Source organism: Ostrinia nubilalis, chromosome 16, assembly GCF_963855985.1.
Source record: "Ostrinia nubilalis chromosome 16, ilOstNubi1.1, whole genome shotgun sequence".
Classification (NCBI taxonomy): domain Eukaryota; kingdom Metazoa; phylum Arthropoda; class Insecta; order Lepidoptera; family Crambidae; genus Ostrinia; species Ostrinia nubilalis.
Window position 1 is genome coordinate 3,851,021 of NC_087103.1, and position 18,183 is coordinate 3,869,203.

At 36.3% G+C, this 18,183-nt stretch overlaps 1 protein-coding gene across 1 annotated transcript in view; it reads left to right on the forward strand.

The window, feature by feature from the left end:
* The first annotated feature begins 6,255 nt into the window (after positions 1–6,255).
* LOC135079269 (steroid receptor seven-up, isoforms B/C) overlaps positions 6,256–18,183 on the forward strand; it is a 69,554-nt gene continuing 57,626 nt past the window's right edge. The window contains exon 1 of the mRNA XM_063973884.1: positions 6,256–6,367. Coding sequence (XP_063829954.1) covers positions 6,349–6,367 — 19 coding nt within the window. The 5' untranslated portion in view covers positions 6,256–6,348. The remainder of the gene's footprint in view (positions 6,368–18,183) is intronic.

Consider the following 18,183-nt stretch of genomic DNA (forward strand, 5'->3'; position numbering starts at 1 on the left):
AGCCAGTGCTAGATAGACAGACTTAATCAGTTTTGTGGTGAGGACATTGCGAAGAATTTTGAAGATCCACGTTAACTTGCGCGAACGAGATGATAGTAGGGCAATTTGTTCGTTCCATGATAGAGTTTCATCTATTTGAACGCCTAGGTACCTTATGTGGCCTACTCGTTCCAAATTTAGGCAGTGGCAGGTGTTGGAGCCTATGCAAGAATTATTAGTGTGAATTTTTAGACTAAAATTTGAATCCGGTAGGTGGTCTTTCCTTATTCCAAAGGTTATGAGTTTTGACTTGTGGACATTAAGAGTCAAAAGATTGACTTGTAACCATGATGATATAAGAGCCAAGCCTGTTTCCGCAGAATGTTTCACTTCATTCCAAGTGTTCCCTTTAAATATGAGAGCCGTATCGTCGGCATAAGAGAAAACGCTGCCATTGGGAGGTTTGAAGTTGCATAAGTCATTTATGTAGATAAGAAACAGGCTTGGCCCCAGGACACTGCCCTGTGGGACTCCACAAGTGATTGGACGCTCAGAACTGTTTAGGTCACCAATTTTCACCGTTTGACTTCTGTTACTCAAAAAACTGTGGAATAGTTTTAGCGGCGTTCCTCGAATTCCAACAGATTCAAGCTTTTGAAGTAAGATGGGCGTAGAGACAGTGTCGAAGGCTTTTGCCAGATCAAGGAATACACCTATACATTTTTCTTTGTTGTCCAATGATCTAGTTACAGAGTTAACAAGTTGTGTGACCGCATTTTCAGTACATTTGTGGGGCTGGAAACCAAATTGAGAGGCAGAGATGAGTTGTTTGTCAGTTAAGTAATGCATGAGACGTTTGTTAATTAGTTTTTCTAGTATTGAAATAATTATTCTTAGATCTCGCGATTTTTAGGGTTCCATACCCAAAGAGCTATGAATCCAGTCCTCAGCTTATGAACTTATGTACTAGGGGCATGAAATAATCGATATAATACCATGTATGTATAAGTATAGGTACATAATATGCAACAACTCTACAACAAAAGACCGCTATAACAAGTAACCTCCCTCCCTCATCAGCATAAAATTAAATATTGCCTGAAAGAAACATTATATTTATAATATTTTTGTCTATTCCAGCTCTATAGTGTGGAAGTCCAGCTTCCTTTCGTTTTTAAGTCCAGCTCGCACTTGGCGATTATCTCATCTACGAGTATAGTCCACCTGTCGCGTGTATAGTTGTTGCAATTTACAAAGGCGAGCTTTACATGTGTGGTGGCTCGCTACTGTTCGTTTTTCACAAGTTTTGATAGACATTACACTATTGCATGTGTACACGTACACACACAAGGAAAGCTCACTCGCCTTCGTGAGTAACAAGAACTATACCACAATTAGTGTACTCTGCCACCGATCAATTACGTCACGCGATACAACGTAACTGCGCACGCGACTTTGTTTTTTTTAATTATTGATTTTACGGCTCTGGGTTCTAGCCCTTCTTACGGATTTCTGGGACTACCCCAAAGATAAATCGTGGTAAAACCCATTAAATGACCTTAGTTTAATTTTTATCTGTAAAACAATGTGTTTGTTGAACACAGGCCATAGGGTTACAAAAATCTTAAACACAGTACTACACAGGCCTTTAGGTACAACAACTTTGTAAATGTAATTTTATATCTATATCTATATCTATATATATAAAAGAAAGTCGTGTTAGTTACTCCACTTATAACTCAAGAACGGCTGAACCGATTTAGCTGAAAATTGTCAGGGAGGTAGTTTAGAGCCAGGAGAAGGACATAGGATACTTTTTATCCCGTTCGAAATAAAAAAAAAAGTCTGCTTATTTATTGCCATTAAGGCGGAACAAAGTTCGCCGGGTCAGCTAGTTGTATATGAGGAGTGTCTTTTCAAAAGGGGATACCTACATTCTATCTTATTTTTCACAAAATGGGAAAAACTTATATGGGAAATATTTACAGACCTACCGAAAAGCATTATTTCTGTTATGAAACTATTTCATTACAGTGTTCTAACTACACTTTTTGCCAAAAAATATGACTTGTTAATTTAAAGTTACAGAGTTCAGAAAAATCATAATATCCTCTTTTGACACGGATCTTTTATAATATCCCCCTTTGTTCTGTACTTACTGTAAATATCCCCTTTAGTTGAGCCTACTATTTTGTAAATATCCTCTTTTGTATTGTACATCTCAAGATTTTAAATGATAATAAAACACAGATTATTCTTTTTTTTTTAATAATAATAATAATGACCAAAATTAAAGACGCTACTAAACAGAATTATATTTTTTTAATTATTAGACATTCAAATCCTGATTTGTCCAATATCAGGTGTCAGACAATCACACAACATAGATTCCGTTTTACGTTAATTTTGCGGTCCGTTCTACAGAGTAAAATGTCTAAAAATAAATCCTAAAGCATAAAGTTAAAGGAAATAAAACACTATGTAAAAGTAAATATCCCGTTTTGAAACGGCTAATTGGTATAGTGTAAATATTTGTATTGTAAATATCCTCTCTTGTTATGAAATGAAAAATAACTATTATTTTTTTAATTTTGTAAGTGTAAATATCCTGTTCTGAAATGAACACTCATATTTGAAGCTGCTTTACTTGGGAGAATATCCCGTTTTGATTAAGATTCAAGTGACGAAAGTGAGTATTCAGCACTAAGAACAAGACTGCATACTCAGTTTAATAAATAATAAAAATGTAAATATCCCCTTTTGAATAGACACTCCTCATATAAAAGAAAGTCGTGTTAGTTACACCACTTATAACTCAAGAACGGCTGAACCGATTTAGCTGAAAATTGTCAGGGAGGTAGTTTAGAGCCAGGAGAAGGACATAGGATACTTTTTATCCCGTTCGAAATAAAAAAAGTCTGCTTATTTATTGCCATTAAGGCGGAACAAAGTTCGCCGGGTCAGCTAGTTAGACATAAACGAGACATAAGATCGTAACGTAACCTTATCTGATTCAAGCGGCTCTATTAAAATGAGAAATCCATCAAAACGTATAAAGTTTGCTATTTAATTTTTCGTAATGACACTTTATCGATATTAGGAACTACGTAGGTACCTTAAATTCTTACTATCTATTGGTAGATAAAGGTGCGTGCGTGTACTACACCACCTATAGATTGAAAACTAATATTTATAGAGGCTTTCCAACATAACTTCCCATATTTTCAGCAGCTTTCAGATACAAAAAGATTATGAAATTAATGTTTGTTCGTAACGGATAATCTTTTAGCCATTGTTGGATTTTCTCTTACCTAACATTACTAACTGATACGCAGTAGACCCACTCGAGTCATCCGTACTAACATGATAAGACTTTCGCCTGTATTCACAAACGATGCTCTGTGATTGGTTCATGTATCACCCTGTGCGTCCACGCGCACTGTAAGACCTCATAGTAATGTTTGTGAATTACCGTCTAGTAGTGGTAAGACCACAATTCCTAGTGTGGGCAACATTTTCTGCTCATTTTGGCCGCTTGGCTAGCTACCATCATTTTACCTAATACTGTCACCATAACAACAATGTTAATAGCATTAATGTTGTCCGACAGTTAGAGGTCATAATATAGCCAATTCCTCCCTTGCTTGAGAATTCTGAATGAAGGTTTCACCTATCACTGTCCTCGTATCGTGTCCTGCACAAGAGCTTAATCCCTCGTCGTGGATAAAAAATAATACATTACTTAAACCACCATCACTGAAAAAAATGATTGGTTACTGCTTACACAACAAAAGTGACCACTGACCACCGAACACTTTGGTTATGAGGAACAAAAGGTTGTGTAAATCAAACAAATAATTCTGTAGTGAGCTAGACTTGGTTTGGTTATAGTTAACACTTAGTTCGCCTGACACTTTTTTGTGTAAGCTGTAACCAAAAATTTTTTTCTGTGATACTTTCAGACTACCAATTTTGGTATTGTTTTTTCTAAACAGGACTAATTGGGGCATTTGTATTGACTGGGCCTTCTGCTTCAACTATTTTGTTGATAGGATCACCGCGCCGTGTTATCATCTGTGAAACACAATTTGCAAGAGTCGATTTTCTCAACGATAGCGGTAATTGGAGGCGGTTTTGGTGGGAAATCATTGATGGGGCGTTTTTAAAAACGCCAGTTTTCTGGAAAGTTGACAGTCACAAGTAATGACCTTTCGATCACTCTACCATTATAAGAAATCTGTTAGACCAAAATTTTATTTCCATTTTTTTAAATGGCGTCGGCAAATCGCAGGCTGTTTAGCCTTTCTCCATCGATTTTATTATTCCCTTGCTTGTCCAATCTAGCTTCTTAAAGATGTTTTCAAGGGCAGCGTTGAACAATTTCGGCGATATGGTGTCACCCTGACGGACTCCTCTCTCTAGTCTAAACGCATTGGTTAACTTATGGAGGCGTATCGAGGATGTTCCGGATAGCTGAAGGTGTTTAATGAGCTGGATGCACACAACACACTCTTTAGTATTATAATATCTTTACTAAAGATGTGTTTTTACTCAAAAAAGGTTTCTGATTACGGAAGGATCTCAATTATTTTATTAGTCTTTATTGCCTTGCGCTCTTTAAATTCTTTATCAACTCTCTTCTAAAGCGGCCAAAAGATCTGCGTTTTGCTGTAAGATCATAGCATTCACCTATCGCTGCATATCCACCGTATGTAACCCGCCTTACAGCTTATCTATACGTGACCCTAACGGTATCAAGAATGTGGCGGACGGGGAAATATGCGCTTTGTTGCCCAAAACACGCTACAGGGCTGCCATCTTGAAATTTAAATTCTGACCAAAATCTGGACAAAACAACGGACATTCAAGCCATAAATACAATAACAAACACGTAGGCAACGTTAGGTTTTTAGTTAGCGTGCACAAAATTGTTCCATCTCAGTCACAAAAATAAATTTTAAAACCAGGTAAACAGAATTTTGACGAATTCCGACAGATGGTGACCCTAGCTGAAGTTTACATCTAAGACCATTACACGAGTCTTACATGACGGCTATTTGAACGGTACACAAGTACGTTAACGTTCGGTAGTTTCCCAAAAATATTTCGTTGAGCATGTAAATTTTATTAGCCTCGTTACACTGAATTTGTGTTCTTTATTTGCACAGAAATGTAAATAAAATACCAAAAGCGCCACACGCGAAAATAAAACGATGTCATTGATGTAAACAGCAGTAATAATTGATTAACAAGCACAGCATTTTATTTTCAAAAGCTTCCAACGTTAAATGTTGAACTACATTTAACCTTGTTCAATTTGCTACGGAATCCACATATTTGCCTTCGCGACTAATGGCACACAAACACGCAAGCTCCACTGACGAGCTGTCCGAGCGATCAACCATTTGAATATTTAAATTATAACAACCAAATCACCCATATCTTACTCTCCGATGATGATATTGTATTCAAAACACCTCCCACTGCTTTAACTCTACCTACTGTATAATCAGCCCACTTTAAACAACCCAAAATACCAATACATTATCCAAAACTAATAATACCTTTTAAGTGTGACAATACTCCATAAATGATCACGTTTTTATGCCGCTTTTTATAATTTACAGCGACTTCGATACTATAATTTTTGTAATGAAAAACGAATTCTTAGATTAAGCTGGCTTTCTGCGAAATTTTCCACACGCGATTATGGGCTTTAAATTTAATAAGATAAGCCTTACGGTGATATGGAAAACCTGTTGTTTAAGGCAAATTGTTTCTTATTCTAATGTAAACGAATTATATATTCATGAGAGTGGTTTTAACTGTCTATAGATCGTTAAGTTGGTATTTTAACTGTTCCAAAGATACGATTCGATCGTATGCTTCCATACGAATTGTCAAATTATCCGTATCGAGTAGCCAATGATAAATGGGATTATGTTAATGGCATTAAACGTATTAACACGCTTGACTAACGACTGATTACTACCGCCCATAAAGTATTTCTAAATTATTTCGTTTGCCGAGTAAATATTAGTAAACACTTCATTAATTAATGCTACTAAATCTGCGGGAGCTATGTTTGGAACATCTGTATTAGGCCACATTAGGCTCTCTCTTTATAAAGAGGTTGAATCTCATGTGATTCAATTACAAATTCTTGTTATTTGCATTATTATGTTTACTGCTCACAAGAGCTCATCAATGATTTTAAAATCCAATATGTCTTCAACAGGTTGCAAATCCTTTTTCAAGAGGTCCGTCAGAAGAAACCTGACGTACTCCTGCAGAGGAAACAGGAACTGCCCTATAGACCAGCACCACAGGAACCAGTGCCAGTACTGCCGACTCAGGAAATGTCTCAAAATGGGCATGAGGAGAGAAGGTGAGTCCACTGCCTGAAACTTGAAACTTCCAAATGCTCTGAAATTTTGATGTTGAGAAAAATTGGATCGATGAAGAAAATTTTACTAACAAAGAGCTTGTACTAACTGGAGATGATACAGTCCATGCCTATATTGAGACATTTGAAAGTAAACCCGTGTTATTAAAGTTTTCTTTTTTGTCCACCGGTACTTTGCGCTACTCTGTAAGTACTATGTAATATAAGTTTAATATTATGGCCGTAAGGAACGTTAATCTAACTTTCTGTAACTTTAATTGCTTTTAGGAAATAGCACAAATTTTAGCACGTATAATGCAATCCAGAATTCAAATGTAACATTTTGGTGACCAAAATTTCAACATTTAGCTTGGAAATACAAGTTATGATTCTAAAACGGTACATAATTAGGATCGGTCATTAAAAATTCACATTAATCAAGATCGTCATCAACGCTAAGGAAGTAATCATCAGTTTAATACCTCTATTAAATAATAACGAATTTAAAAGATACGTCAATGTATTATGATCTGGAACTACAATCTAGCTAAAACCAAAGGAATCTGACTAAACCTTCAAAGTTACATAACCAATTACGTTGAGGGCTCATCAATGGGTTGACCTACGTATTAATAAGTGCCTACCGATACAAAAAGCTCGCTTTAAGATACATTGATTGTCACAAGTGTAATTAGTGAGACCATTAATCTTGACGAGTCATTAGGCAGACAACTGCCCAAGGGCAACTCTAAGTAACTGTTGACTATCAATGTTAATATAAAGTTATGAACAGTAATAGGTTATTATTATGGAAGAATTAATATAGACGGTTATTGTTTTAGAGACAGCTGTGATTGATGGTTCGATGACGACGGATTTGTAGTGACCTCGTGAGCGATTGGACGAGTTAGTTGTCGATAATATAACAGTGAAATTAGTTCCTAGTATAAATGTAAGAGATAGGATAATTCTTACTAAAACAGTGAAGCCAGACAGAGATTTTCATATAAAAAGTAATTTATTTTCTGAATAATATGCTTGCAAATCAATCAATGGAATTTTACGCAGGAAATTTACCAATCATTTACAATTTACCATGTTTTATATTTATTTGACGTTGGATTTTTTATTATAATATGCCAATTTAGTGTCCAAAAGGAAATATTAATAACTGTCTTGAAAGAACTTAATTCATGCTGCATAGTTTTAAAATCTATAGCTCGAAATGGTCATGCTTGACTTAAATCTAAATTCTTTAATATGAAGAGCAATATTAATGAACTCCTGGGTCGGTATTTTGATCTTAATTAAATTAATCAATTATTGTCAAATTGGGCTTTAGTAATTTAACGTAATCTTTAAAACACAGACATCAATCTGTTAATATTTTTGCTTTGCATCATTAAATTGTTCTGATAATAAAAAATAACAGATTGCGCCATCCTACCACGGTTAATTGTAGGCTAAGTTCCAACGATTTAATGAGTAATGGCTCTAAGACTTTGTTTTAGAGCATTTTAAAGTAATACGTAAATAGCCTGTTTACTGCATTGGTCAAGGCTTCTCTAACTACCGTAGACCTTGAGCCTGGAAGGCGACGCGTTTGGCTTTCAAAGTGTTATATAAAGTACTATAATGTTGTGACAGGCGTTACGTAGGTCCACTAAATCATGCAAGGTAAAATTATGTGCATAGTATCTTTGACTACAAATTTTAATCTAGTTTTATAAACTAAAAGATTCTAAAAAACAAAAACGGAGCACCTTTGCAAAACCACAAACATTTTCAAATGATAAAAAAACAAACATCACTGTTGAACTTTTAACTAAGCAGTTAAGCATTTGCTTTATTCCCAAAAGTCCGACCCTTGTATTCATTAAGCAGTATAAAAGATAACACAACGGAGGTGGTTTCCTCCGCCATAAAGGAACCTTCATGAGGGCACAGGTTGAGTTCATATCAGTCCCGCTGATTGTTTAAAAGTGGACCCAGTATGGTGCCTTGAATGACCCCAATATTTTGGGAAAGCAATAGTTGAAATTTCGGAGGCTTTGCATTATTTTCTTTAAAAAATTGCGTTTACATAATACATCTTTTTTATTGTTCAAATAAATCATATTAGATTACTAGAGCTTGTGATAAGTGGTTCTAAGTCAATTTCAGAAGCATATTTCTAGGTATCTGAGATTAATCAAAAATGTTCCAGGAGCTATAAGATAGATTGGCTAATTTACATAATAACCAGAATAAAAAGCAATGAAATGCTTCCGAGGTCGCTATTTTCATTATCATCCCGCAAAAAATCGGCGGTGCCAAAAAACTCACTCTACGGTTGACGCATCACACCTTTGCAATAGCATCATTAGCATTGTCCCTTTCCTTTGTAGTTCCCGGCAGATATGCAAAGGCCACGGCCGGAAAGGACACGTAACCCGCTGCTCTCAATTCAACCCTTAAGCACCCCATTAGGTCTTCTCGACCCCGTATTTTGCCCAACAAACGATTTGTTTGCTGTCAACAAACAAAAGAAAGGTGCAAACTCTAGGGTCCATACAGCATTTTTTATCCGAGATTAACTGTTAATAGAAAGAGAGAAGAGTGTGCCTCCTTTGTCACAGCATAATCGCCTTAGATATCAAACTTGTAGATCTGGTCAAGATTAGATCCGTCGACGCGTCTTTTGTAAAAGTTTTTTCTTCTTTTGTTTTGTGAATAGTCGGTAGTTTCTAAAACGTTTTAGCGGTTGAAAGGACCCATTGAGGTGTGCGAGCTACCCAATTTTGATCTCGGAATTTGATCTGACACAGATATGTTTCGGACATTGGTCAATATTCTTTTGTGTCACACCCGAAATGCTGACTTTGAGAACAATACTGTTTTTGTAGATCTCATAATGCTGCATTTGATCTAACAAATCATAAAGTTACTTACCAGCACATAATTTAAGTTTTAGACTCATAATAAATTGCTTTATTCATTTATACTGTTTCATCAATACTTACCTATTGTCCAAATTCTCATAATGATACAAAACAGAAAAACGCGTAGTTACTATTAAATTAAAATACGAGTCCAAACAACCCCTCGCTGTCCACATTCGCATATGCAAAACAAAGCTCACATACCGATTGATTAATTAGAATCGCCGAAACCGGTTTATTAAATAATTACATGTAAAAGTATACTAAACAAAAGCCCCGGGTTCACCCGTCAAGTGAACAATAGCCTTCTTTGTTTGAGCCGCATCAATCATGGCGCTTTGTTTGAGATATCTTAATAAGTTTTTGTGCTATACCGGTCATTTAGAAAGATTCCGCCATCGGTCTCGATACCACCCCTCGGGTGAATTTTAATGAAACCTCATTGTGAGGGAAAATGTTTACAATGAGGATGGAAAAATCGTTGGCGAATATGTATTATGTTGCGTTGATTTTGTAGAAACGAAATTTCAAATAATCGGAAATCATAATTATTCAAAGCGATTGCTTCGAAAATATTCTAATGTCAGAAACCGTTATTGACTAATTTGTCATTTTGACCATGCAATTTCATGAACCGTAATTTTGAATAACACCCTTCCTTGTCATAGAGCATAACTGTCTTTGCCTTACATGACTTTAATCCGAGTGTAAATTCTTGCAGTCTTGTAACCATACAAAATGCGCTTTCATTGTGTAGCCCACAAGACTTGTCAAAAGCGTCATCCAAGTTCCCAGGGGCTGCAAATTATGCGATGTTTGCTTCAGTTATTATTTTTAAAGAGTAAACGCCCCGAACGCGCCTTAAGGCGACAAAGAACACGTCAAAAGGATAGACGATTCGCTTTGAGGAGGGTGTCAATTTGCGCGGCGAACCAGGTGTGGTCATTGTTGACCAACTGACCGTATGGGTTTGTTTGGATTAGACCAGTCTAGTTTCGCAAACAGGCATCGCTACCGTGAGAAATTTAACGCTTTTGCGTGTCCATCTTGTGGTCAGAAAACACTGTTTTAATTATCAGGGAGATCAGCACATTCCTCATTTCCAGCGTCACCGAGATTAAATTAATGACTTAATCGTGTCAACAATCAGTACGAGAAGTCGGTCCTGCGCAGATAGCCACTTTGTCTGCCGCGTCACAGCCCAAAGATATTATCATTTCTAGTGAGCATAATAACTGTGACATGTTTCGTACGACGCTCCAGGGCCACAGTTAATGGTGGTTTCTGGGAAAACTGAGGCTTACTAGCCGCGGCCGACATAAAGATAGTATCGGAGCCGTGCCGATCCGTTCCCACGAGGTGGCTCGCGAAACCTACGGGCTGGAGACCCTCGGACATCGGTCAGGAGTTAACGCCCGGACGAAAACATTAATTAAAATCGAAGACAACATAGACCGGTTTCGATTTTGCATGGTCAAGGTGGCGACCCTTGGGACCTGCCGATGGTAAGCTAATTATATTTCCGCACGTTTTGTCGGAGCATTTGCATGTGAATGGCCGCCACAATGGGGAATGTTGCTAATCCGCCGTGGAAAGGCACCCGGCAGGCCAGGTACTGCTCCAGTGCGGGACGGGTCGGCTCAATAGTTGTTAGAAACCCGATAGGTTTCCACTATAAATATTAGCTTCACGCTGAATAGCTAATGGCGGATAATATTGGATTTCACATTGTGATGGAAGATCTCATCAAGCCCTTTGTATTGCTGAATTTCGTAACAATACCGCTGCCTTTGAATTCCTTGAAAGGTCTTCATTATTCTCAATGATAACAAAATATGTAGAGTAGCTGGTTACCGGCAAATTAATGTAGCAGATAAACTTTACGGCCTCAAATGAAGCTCGTAAACCGAATCCGAAACACCGTCACAAAAAGGAATCAAAGTGTAAAATCATTTGTGTCGGATTAAAAAAGAAGCTAGCGAACGAGCGTGAGATATACACTACTATCAATCACCTGGTGATTTATATTCTCTCGCGGGGATGATGTATCGCCTGGACTCGAACACTCGACCGATGGTAAAAGTATTCGATAATTAACTTTTTAAAATTTGACTGACGCCTTCATCTCGTGATCTGTTGAAAAAACCGTCTACGACCAAATATGTGAAATCGCCATATCGCTTAGCTTAATGCTCGGTTAATGCAAATCTAATCTATGTCCATAGTAATAAAGATCAGAATAGCGTGCTTGAACAGAACCTGTTACTCGCGTGTTTTGGCTTTGGTATGTGGAATATCTTCCATAAGTTCATTTCTAATGTCATCAACAAAAGCCTTGTTATGGGCTTATTAAAATTTTTGCATAAATTTACATTAGACGTGATTCATCGCTAATACCTAAAGCATCCGATCGAATCGTCGTTTAATAAATTAGGAGTGTTATAATATAATTATCGTTTCCAAAACTTGTTTGGGCCATATTTACAATGTCAGCCACATTTGAATGGCGCCAATGACTACAATAACAAAAATTCTATAATAAGTTAATATGAACATTTATAAGCTTTTCATATTTCAATATAATATTTAGAGAATTTTAGAGGATGCACTTAAGTTCTAAAAATTAAGATAGGTACATAAAATTAATGAAAGCACGTCTCGGGTACCTTAGGCTGCAAACTAAACTGGATCAGAGATTTACTGGAAGGATGTTTATCAAATTGTATTGCAAAAGGGTTTTGTTTTGCGACTTATATTTTCTAATTTCTATTGTTACTTCACCAATAAATATTATGTCATTCTTCTTGTACTCAAATGAATTTAGTCTCATCACAACTAATACATATCAGGCCACGACAAACTCAATCAACGACGAATTCCCATTTTTTTTAATATCTTGAAAATTCTAATACCATCGGCGCAAGTGTTTGTGTGTAGAAATCCAACAATTCATCACGTGGACGTGACATTACATAGCACGTCAAAATACCCACCAACAGGGGGTTGGGTGAATGCGTCCCACTTGCGGGACCCCCAGTGCGCAGGCGCACGCTAACGAACTATACAGGTGATTTATCAGCGGCCAGCTCACACTCCGACGCTAATTCCTTTACGACGTGTGATGCTGGGTAATGAAATATCACGTCGTTGGTTCTTTAATTTGATTTGGATTATACGTATACGATGATAGAAACTATGTGTGTACAAATTGAGCGTTAAATCACGTATTTTATGAAAATATGTTGAGAAATGCTAATATTGGCAGATTTTATCGAAACACCTGTTGAGATTGTTATCCTAGTTTTATTATATTACTGTGTTAAGATTGTATCTTGTAGCTTATCGTAGGTCATCTTCATCTATGATTTTCTAAGCAACTTCTAAATCCCTGCCTTTGCTAATATCTCACAACTTATGAGATTTCTTAGTATAATCAGAAACCTTAGTGTCATTTACAATGACAATTTCCTATTCATCACTAATCAGTGGTTCGTCCGCAAGTCTCGATTTACGCTCGCATTCACGGCCAACACTAAAACTATTTATGATAGAATTTCCTGCAGGTGAAATTTTCTCACAGTCGGTTGGCCTAATGCCGTACTATAATCTTGAATACCCAAGAGTAATGCACGTTTTGTATGTATATTGGTTACTACGTTAGTAGTCGCAGGGAACCAGTTCTGGTCGTGCCCTCTGTACGATACCACGCTATATTATATCCGTACCTCATATAATTTCACTTTACGTTTTAAGATCATGGTTTTAATGACGAGAAACCGAGATTATTGAACCAATCACTATCAGAACCAGAATAACATTCGAGAAAAGTGTGAAGACAATTAGGGTCACCTTTGATGCCAAAACATGTTATTATACCGAGTTGACAAGTTAATGTTTCCGCTAAAGAAATTAACGTCGTTATGCAAAATTTGGATGTTTAAATGTAAATATTAATTTTGTATGCTAATGTTTGTGATAGCTTAATAAGAGTGATGATAGCGATCGTCATCTGATGGCAACTCTTTCCGCGTTGTCACTTGGGATTCATCTGGCATTCGTATCTGCACGTCAGGTTGTCCGTAAGGCCCGTCATTACGTGAATCATAGCCGGTATCGTGCCGGGAGAATTTCGTGAGGTCACAGTTTAGTATAGCGGTTTAGGTGCCCTGCGGTCGTTCGGGCGAGCGAGACGGCGATACCTGGCTCTAGGAGGAACGAAAAGGAGGCTAGGTCTCTTCTCTGTCTAACGCCGACCGTTTCGTGACCCCGCAGCTAATCACATATCTGCAAGCGTATTATGATTATCGCAAGGCTTCGTTTCTCTTACGTTGTTATGGTCAGTGACTCTTTGTACGATGCCTTTATCGTGAGCTTATATTGTTTTAGATGCAGGATTTACATTGCGAATGGTTTTAAGTTTCAGATTTGTATTAACATCTCTATTATTTTTGTGATTATTTATAAATTGCTATTTCAAATTTTGATGGTAGAGGCCATAAGGTGCATTGCGTTGATAGTACTATAGAATGTTTATTGCTTCTTCTTATCTCCGTCGAGAACGCAATGGCCTTACCTGTTTCCGAGCTCGACATAAATCTTCGACGGCGTTTAATAAGTCCATAATTACTAAAACCGATTCCGACTAATGGGGTTGCAGGTATGCGCTTAATTCTCGGCACGTGCCGATCACTTTATTATACAATCTTTAGCATATTTCCGAGGAATTTTTATCTTTACGATAAGTAATTATATTATCCGGTACGGTCTTGATGTCTTCCGTGTAGGGTACTGTTAATTTAGATATGCCCACCTGTGGAGGCGCGGTGGGCGGCTAAAACATCCTAACTTTGATGGCTTTTATGACGCTTTTACTGTTATTTGCATTCGATTGCTTCCAGCACTTAAGACTTCAACACTTGAAACTTTAATTGCGTCCAGTATTGTTCATTTAGATGCATCATTGAAAATTGCCTTTCAGGTTTCTAGCCCTTTGGTCATTTCAGTAATAGTTTACAATAATCATAAAAAACATTCGTCATCTTCCTCCAAACTAAACAGAATCATGGCGCCAAATGAACCATGGCGCCAAATAGTCATTTGGCGCCATGGTTCTGTGTGTTAAGTCTAATAACATAACCTTAATCCAATAAAATATGCATTCATGCCTTTCGTACAAATATTTACCTCCAGCTTTTTAAATATCAAATTTATCGTCTCTATTTCATAAATCGGTCGACATTTTTTGTTTTCATTATCACGACAAATTTTTTAAACATCTTCAACTCCCAATATATCACAATCGAGTAATCTCGCGTCCAATCAAGCCCCTCATTCGTCAGTTTTCTCGCGTTTCGAAACAACGCTATCTATTGGATGTCTAATCAGTATATTAGGGACAATATTTCTCTCTGACGTGTGCTCGAAAATTTTCTAATGATATCAAAACACAACCGTTAGCCAACAAAAGGCGAAGCATTTGTCGTTAGCAGCGACACGTAGGCGCGTGCTGTGCTTTGAAAAATGGCTGACATCAATAACGGATTATCGACGTAAATAATGCTGGCAGTCGATATATTGACTATCGATAGCTGAAAAGAAATAGTTAAGAAAAATATGACATATTATTTAAATTAGAAAATTATGAGTAGGTACCTAGAGACTTTATTCGTAGAGCCACAGCTAGCAGAAATTATTACCTACAGTAAATTCCGTGCTCGTATTCTAAATTGCAATTCTATGCAATTAATCACTTTATGTAAACGACAATATTGAATTTGCTACCTGCCTACCTCTACTACTTTTATACTAAGTGCAATAAATATACGAGAGATTACTAAATTAAAGAAGTACTACTTTCAAAGCAATTTAGTTCAGCATCAATTTATTCAATAACACAGTTTTAGAAAAACGTGCTTATTCCGAAACCGCCTCCGTGGTCTAGTGGTTAAACCACCTGCTTCAGACGCAGAGGTCCCGGGTTCGATTCCCAGTGGGGGTAGAATTTTCTGTTCGGTTTGGTTGGTGGTAGGGCTTGTTCCAAGTTCGCCTGGCTAGCTACCACCATCTTACCTAATTCTGTCGCCATAACAACAATGTTAACAGCATTGTTGTGTTCCGGCAGTTAGTGGTAAGATAGCCAGTTCCTCTGTGGTTGAGGATACCGGGTGAAGCTCGCTTCCACCTTCGGTCTGATCGTCACTTACCATCGGGTGAGATACAGGCCAAGAGTTTCCTCGTTGTGGATAAAAAAAACTAACCATCGACAAATACACTGACATCACTACCCGTAACGAGATAGCTAACAACTAAAATAAATAGGCAAACGGTAAATGAAGTCGTATGGAATTTAAATCTACGAGGACGTATCTACCCTATCTTATGGATCTTCTCTAACAGATGGATGCAGGTTGTCTTCGTTAATGGTTCAATTTATAGGCGGTTATTTATGTTTTTGTTGGCTTCATCATTAGGCCTTAATCTCATTCGAATACTTATTTCATTTATCTTTGTATTTTGACAACGGCTCTATCAACGAATAATTTAGATTTTGAAACATTGTTGATATTCTTGTAGAATAAACAACCTTTGGGTTATGTTAGAACTGAATTGTTGTCGATAAATGACTTTCTTTCAATAAAAGCAAGTAATTATTTTGATTCTAAATAGTCAATTTGTTGCTAAATACATTATGTATTTAAAATAATAAACCTTTGCTTCCAAAATATTACACACTAACTTTTAAATACAAAATAGTGTACGAAAGGTGAGCTTACTGCAAAAACAATTTCGTACCAATCATCCTTTTATGATTCTTCTTCTAACATTTGGGGGAATCCCGGACTTACGAGTACTTAAGTATTAGATTACGTAGATTTTATTACAGTATAGCAATGTAAATAACTACAATTTTACGATTATAACTCATGACATACATTTCCTGTTAATTTTTATGGCTTTTGCTTCTGAGTACGCAATTACCACGTTTCTTGAGAAAAGGAGTGATTGCTTAATTGATACTCAATTAAGGTAATACGCTTGTTTTTTAACCACAATAAGAATAACACTTACTTACTTTTATGTTTTAGCTTTCACTTAAGTAGAAAAGAAATTAAAGTTCATATTGACTTATTCTTAAACTAGCTTTCCGCCCGCGGCTTCGCCCGCGTGGAATTTTGTCTGTCACAGAAAAACTTTATCGCGCGCGTCCCTGTTTCAAAAACCGGGATAAAAACTATCCTATGTTCTTTCCCGGGACTCAAACTATCTCTATGCCAAATTTCATCAAAATCGGTTGCGAGGTTTAAGCGGGAAAGCGTAACAGACAGACAGACAGACAGAGTTACTTTCGCATTTATAATATTAGTTGGGATAGTCTCATCAGTTTCAAAGATTTTATTTTACTTTACCAAATCTAATGAAAATGAATTTTGTTTCTAGCAAAAAAATTATACTGTCCAAAGTATAGCCTATTATTAGTATAAGGGATAAACATACTAATAAGGAATCAACTAATCTAAAAATAGACAAAAAGTTTTTCAATTAAATGGAGAGTTACAAAATTACCTACTTAAATAAGTACATTAAAATATGAATATTGCTGAAATCAAAATTAAAAATTACCCGCACTTTAAACTGCGTCAACTCACATCGCAATCAATCATTATTGATTAAATTAATCGATATAAAACTGGATGATGGACTGTAATCGAGTCAATTCACGGTAATGAATTAGCACGAGGCCAATTGTCTAAGTATTTAAATTATAACATAGTATCCTTATGACAATAATAGTGGTGTGTACATAATTGCATAATAATTGACTTGTGTGTAGTAAATTTATTTATAGCTAGAAAAACTAGGTTTTGCCATTGTTTTGAATGTCTGTATCAAAACAACTCATCAAGTAGGTACCTATGTATAAAATGAGTTCAAAATCGGCAAACATGGGACATTATGGGATTCCCGTGCATAACATCCCGTAACTTCATCCCCTTTAAGATCTGTCCCATAAAAGTTCGTACTGCCGTTTTCAAGATTATCTCTAAGATTATCAAAGTAAAGACAAAGTAAAATTTTATAACTTTACAATTAATTTTATATTGAAAAAACTAAAGTTACGCTAATAAACAATATCCAGGCTAAATAACACCTTCTAATTAAATCAACCTTGCTTTATCTATGATTAAGATTATAACTACAATATTAACTAGAGGTCTTATAATTATTAGATTGAAATCTTCTTATTTTTAATTTGTTTCAGTACGAGGTTTTCTTAAAATAACTCTATTTTATACATTTTCCCTCTTATAGAATTCATAAAATCACGTAAAATTATGTCATGAAACCAATTTGTGTAAAAAATCTTTAGTTCTTAGATCAAATTAAAACAAATTACTATTGTTGGGAAATGAACCCAGACCCTCTGAGACAAGAAAGTCTCACTGGAAGTTGTTGCAATTTACAAGTTGCAAGAACTATAGGTACCTACCACATTTTAAAAGAAAAATAATTTGGTATTTTTAAGAACAATTTTACTGTTTCTTTCCACTTACTTCATAATGATTGGTGTAGATAGCCGGCCAAGATTTGTCGGAATTATCTGACAAAAATATTTTAAAAAATACCAAGTCATTTTGCGTACGAGCGTCCGCCATTGACAGATCCAAGAAATGACATGACACTCGAATAGTTTCCTCGTGATGTGTGTCAAGAACGCTTTAGTTATCGCTCTTATTTCAATTGAATAAGGTGTATTTCTTCATGTACTTATGTTTTTTGAATTAAGACAATATGAAGTACCTATTAAAGTGGTTTATTGTAAAACTCGCGTAAATGGGTTACGCGTGTCTTGAATTAATGATATGTTTTGAAATGTTTTGATATTGTGACTCAACAGAA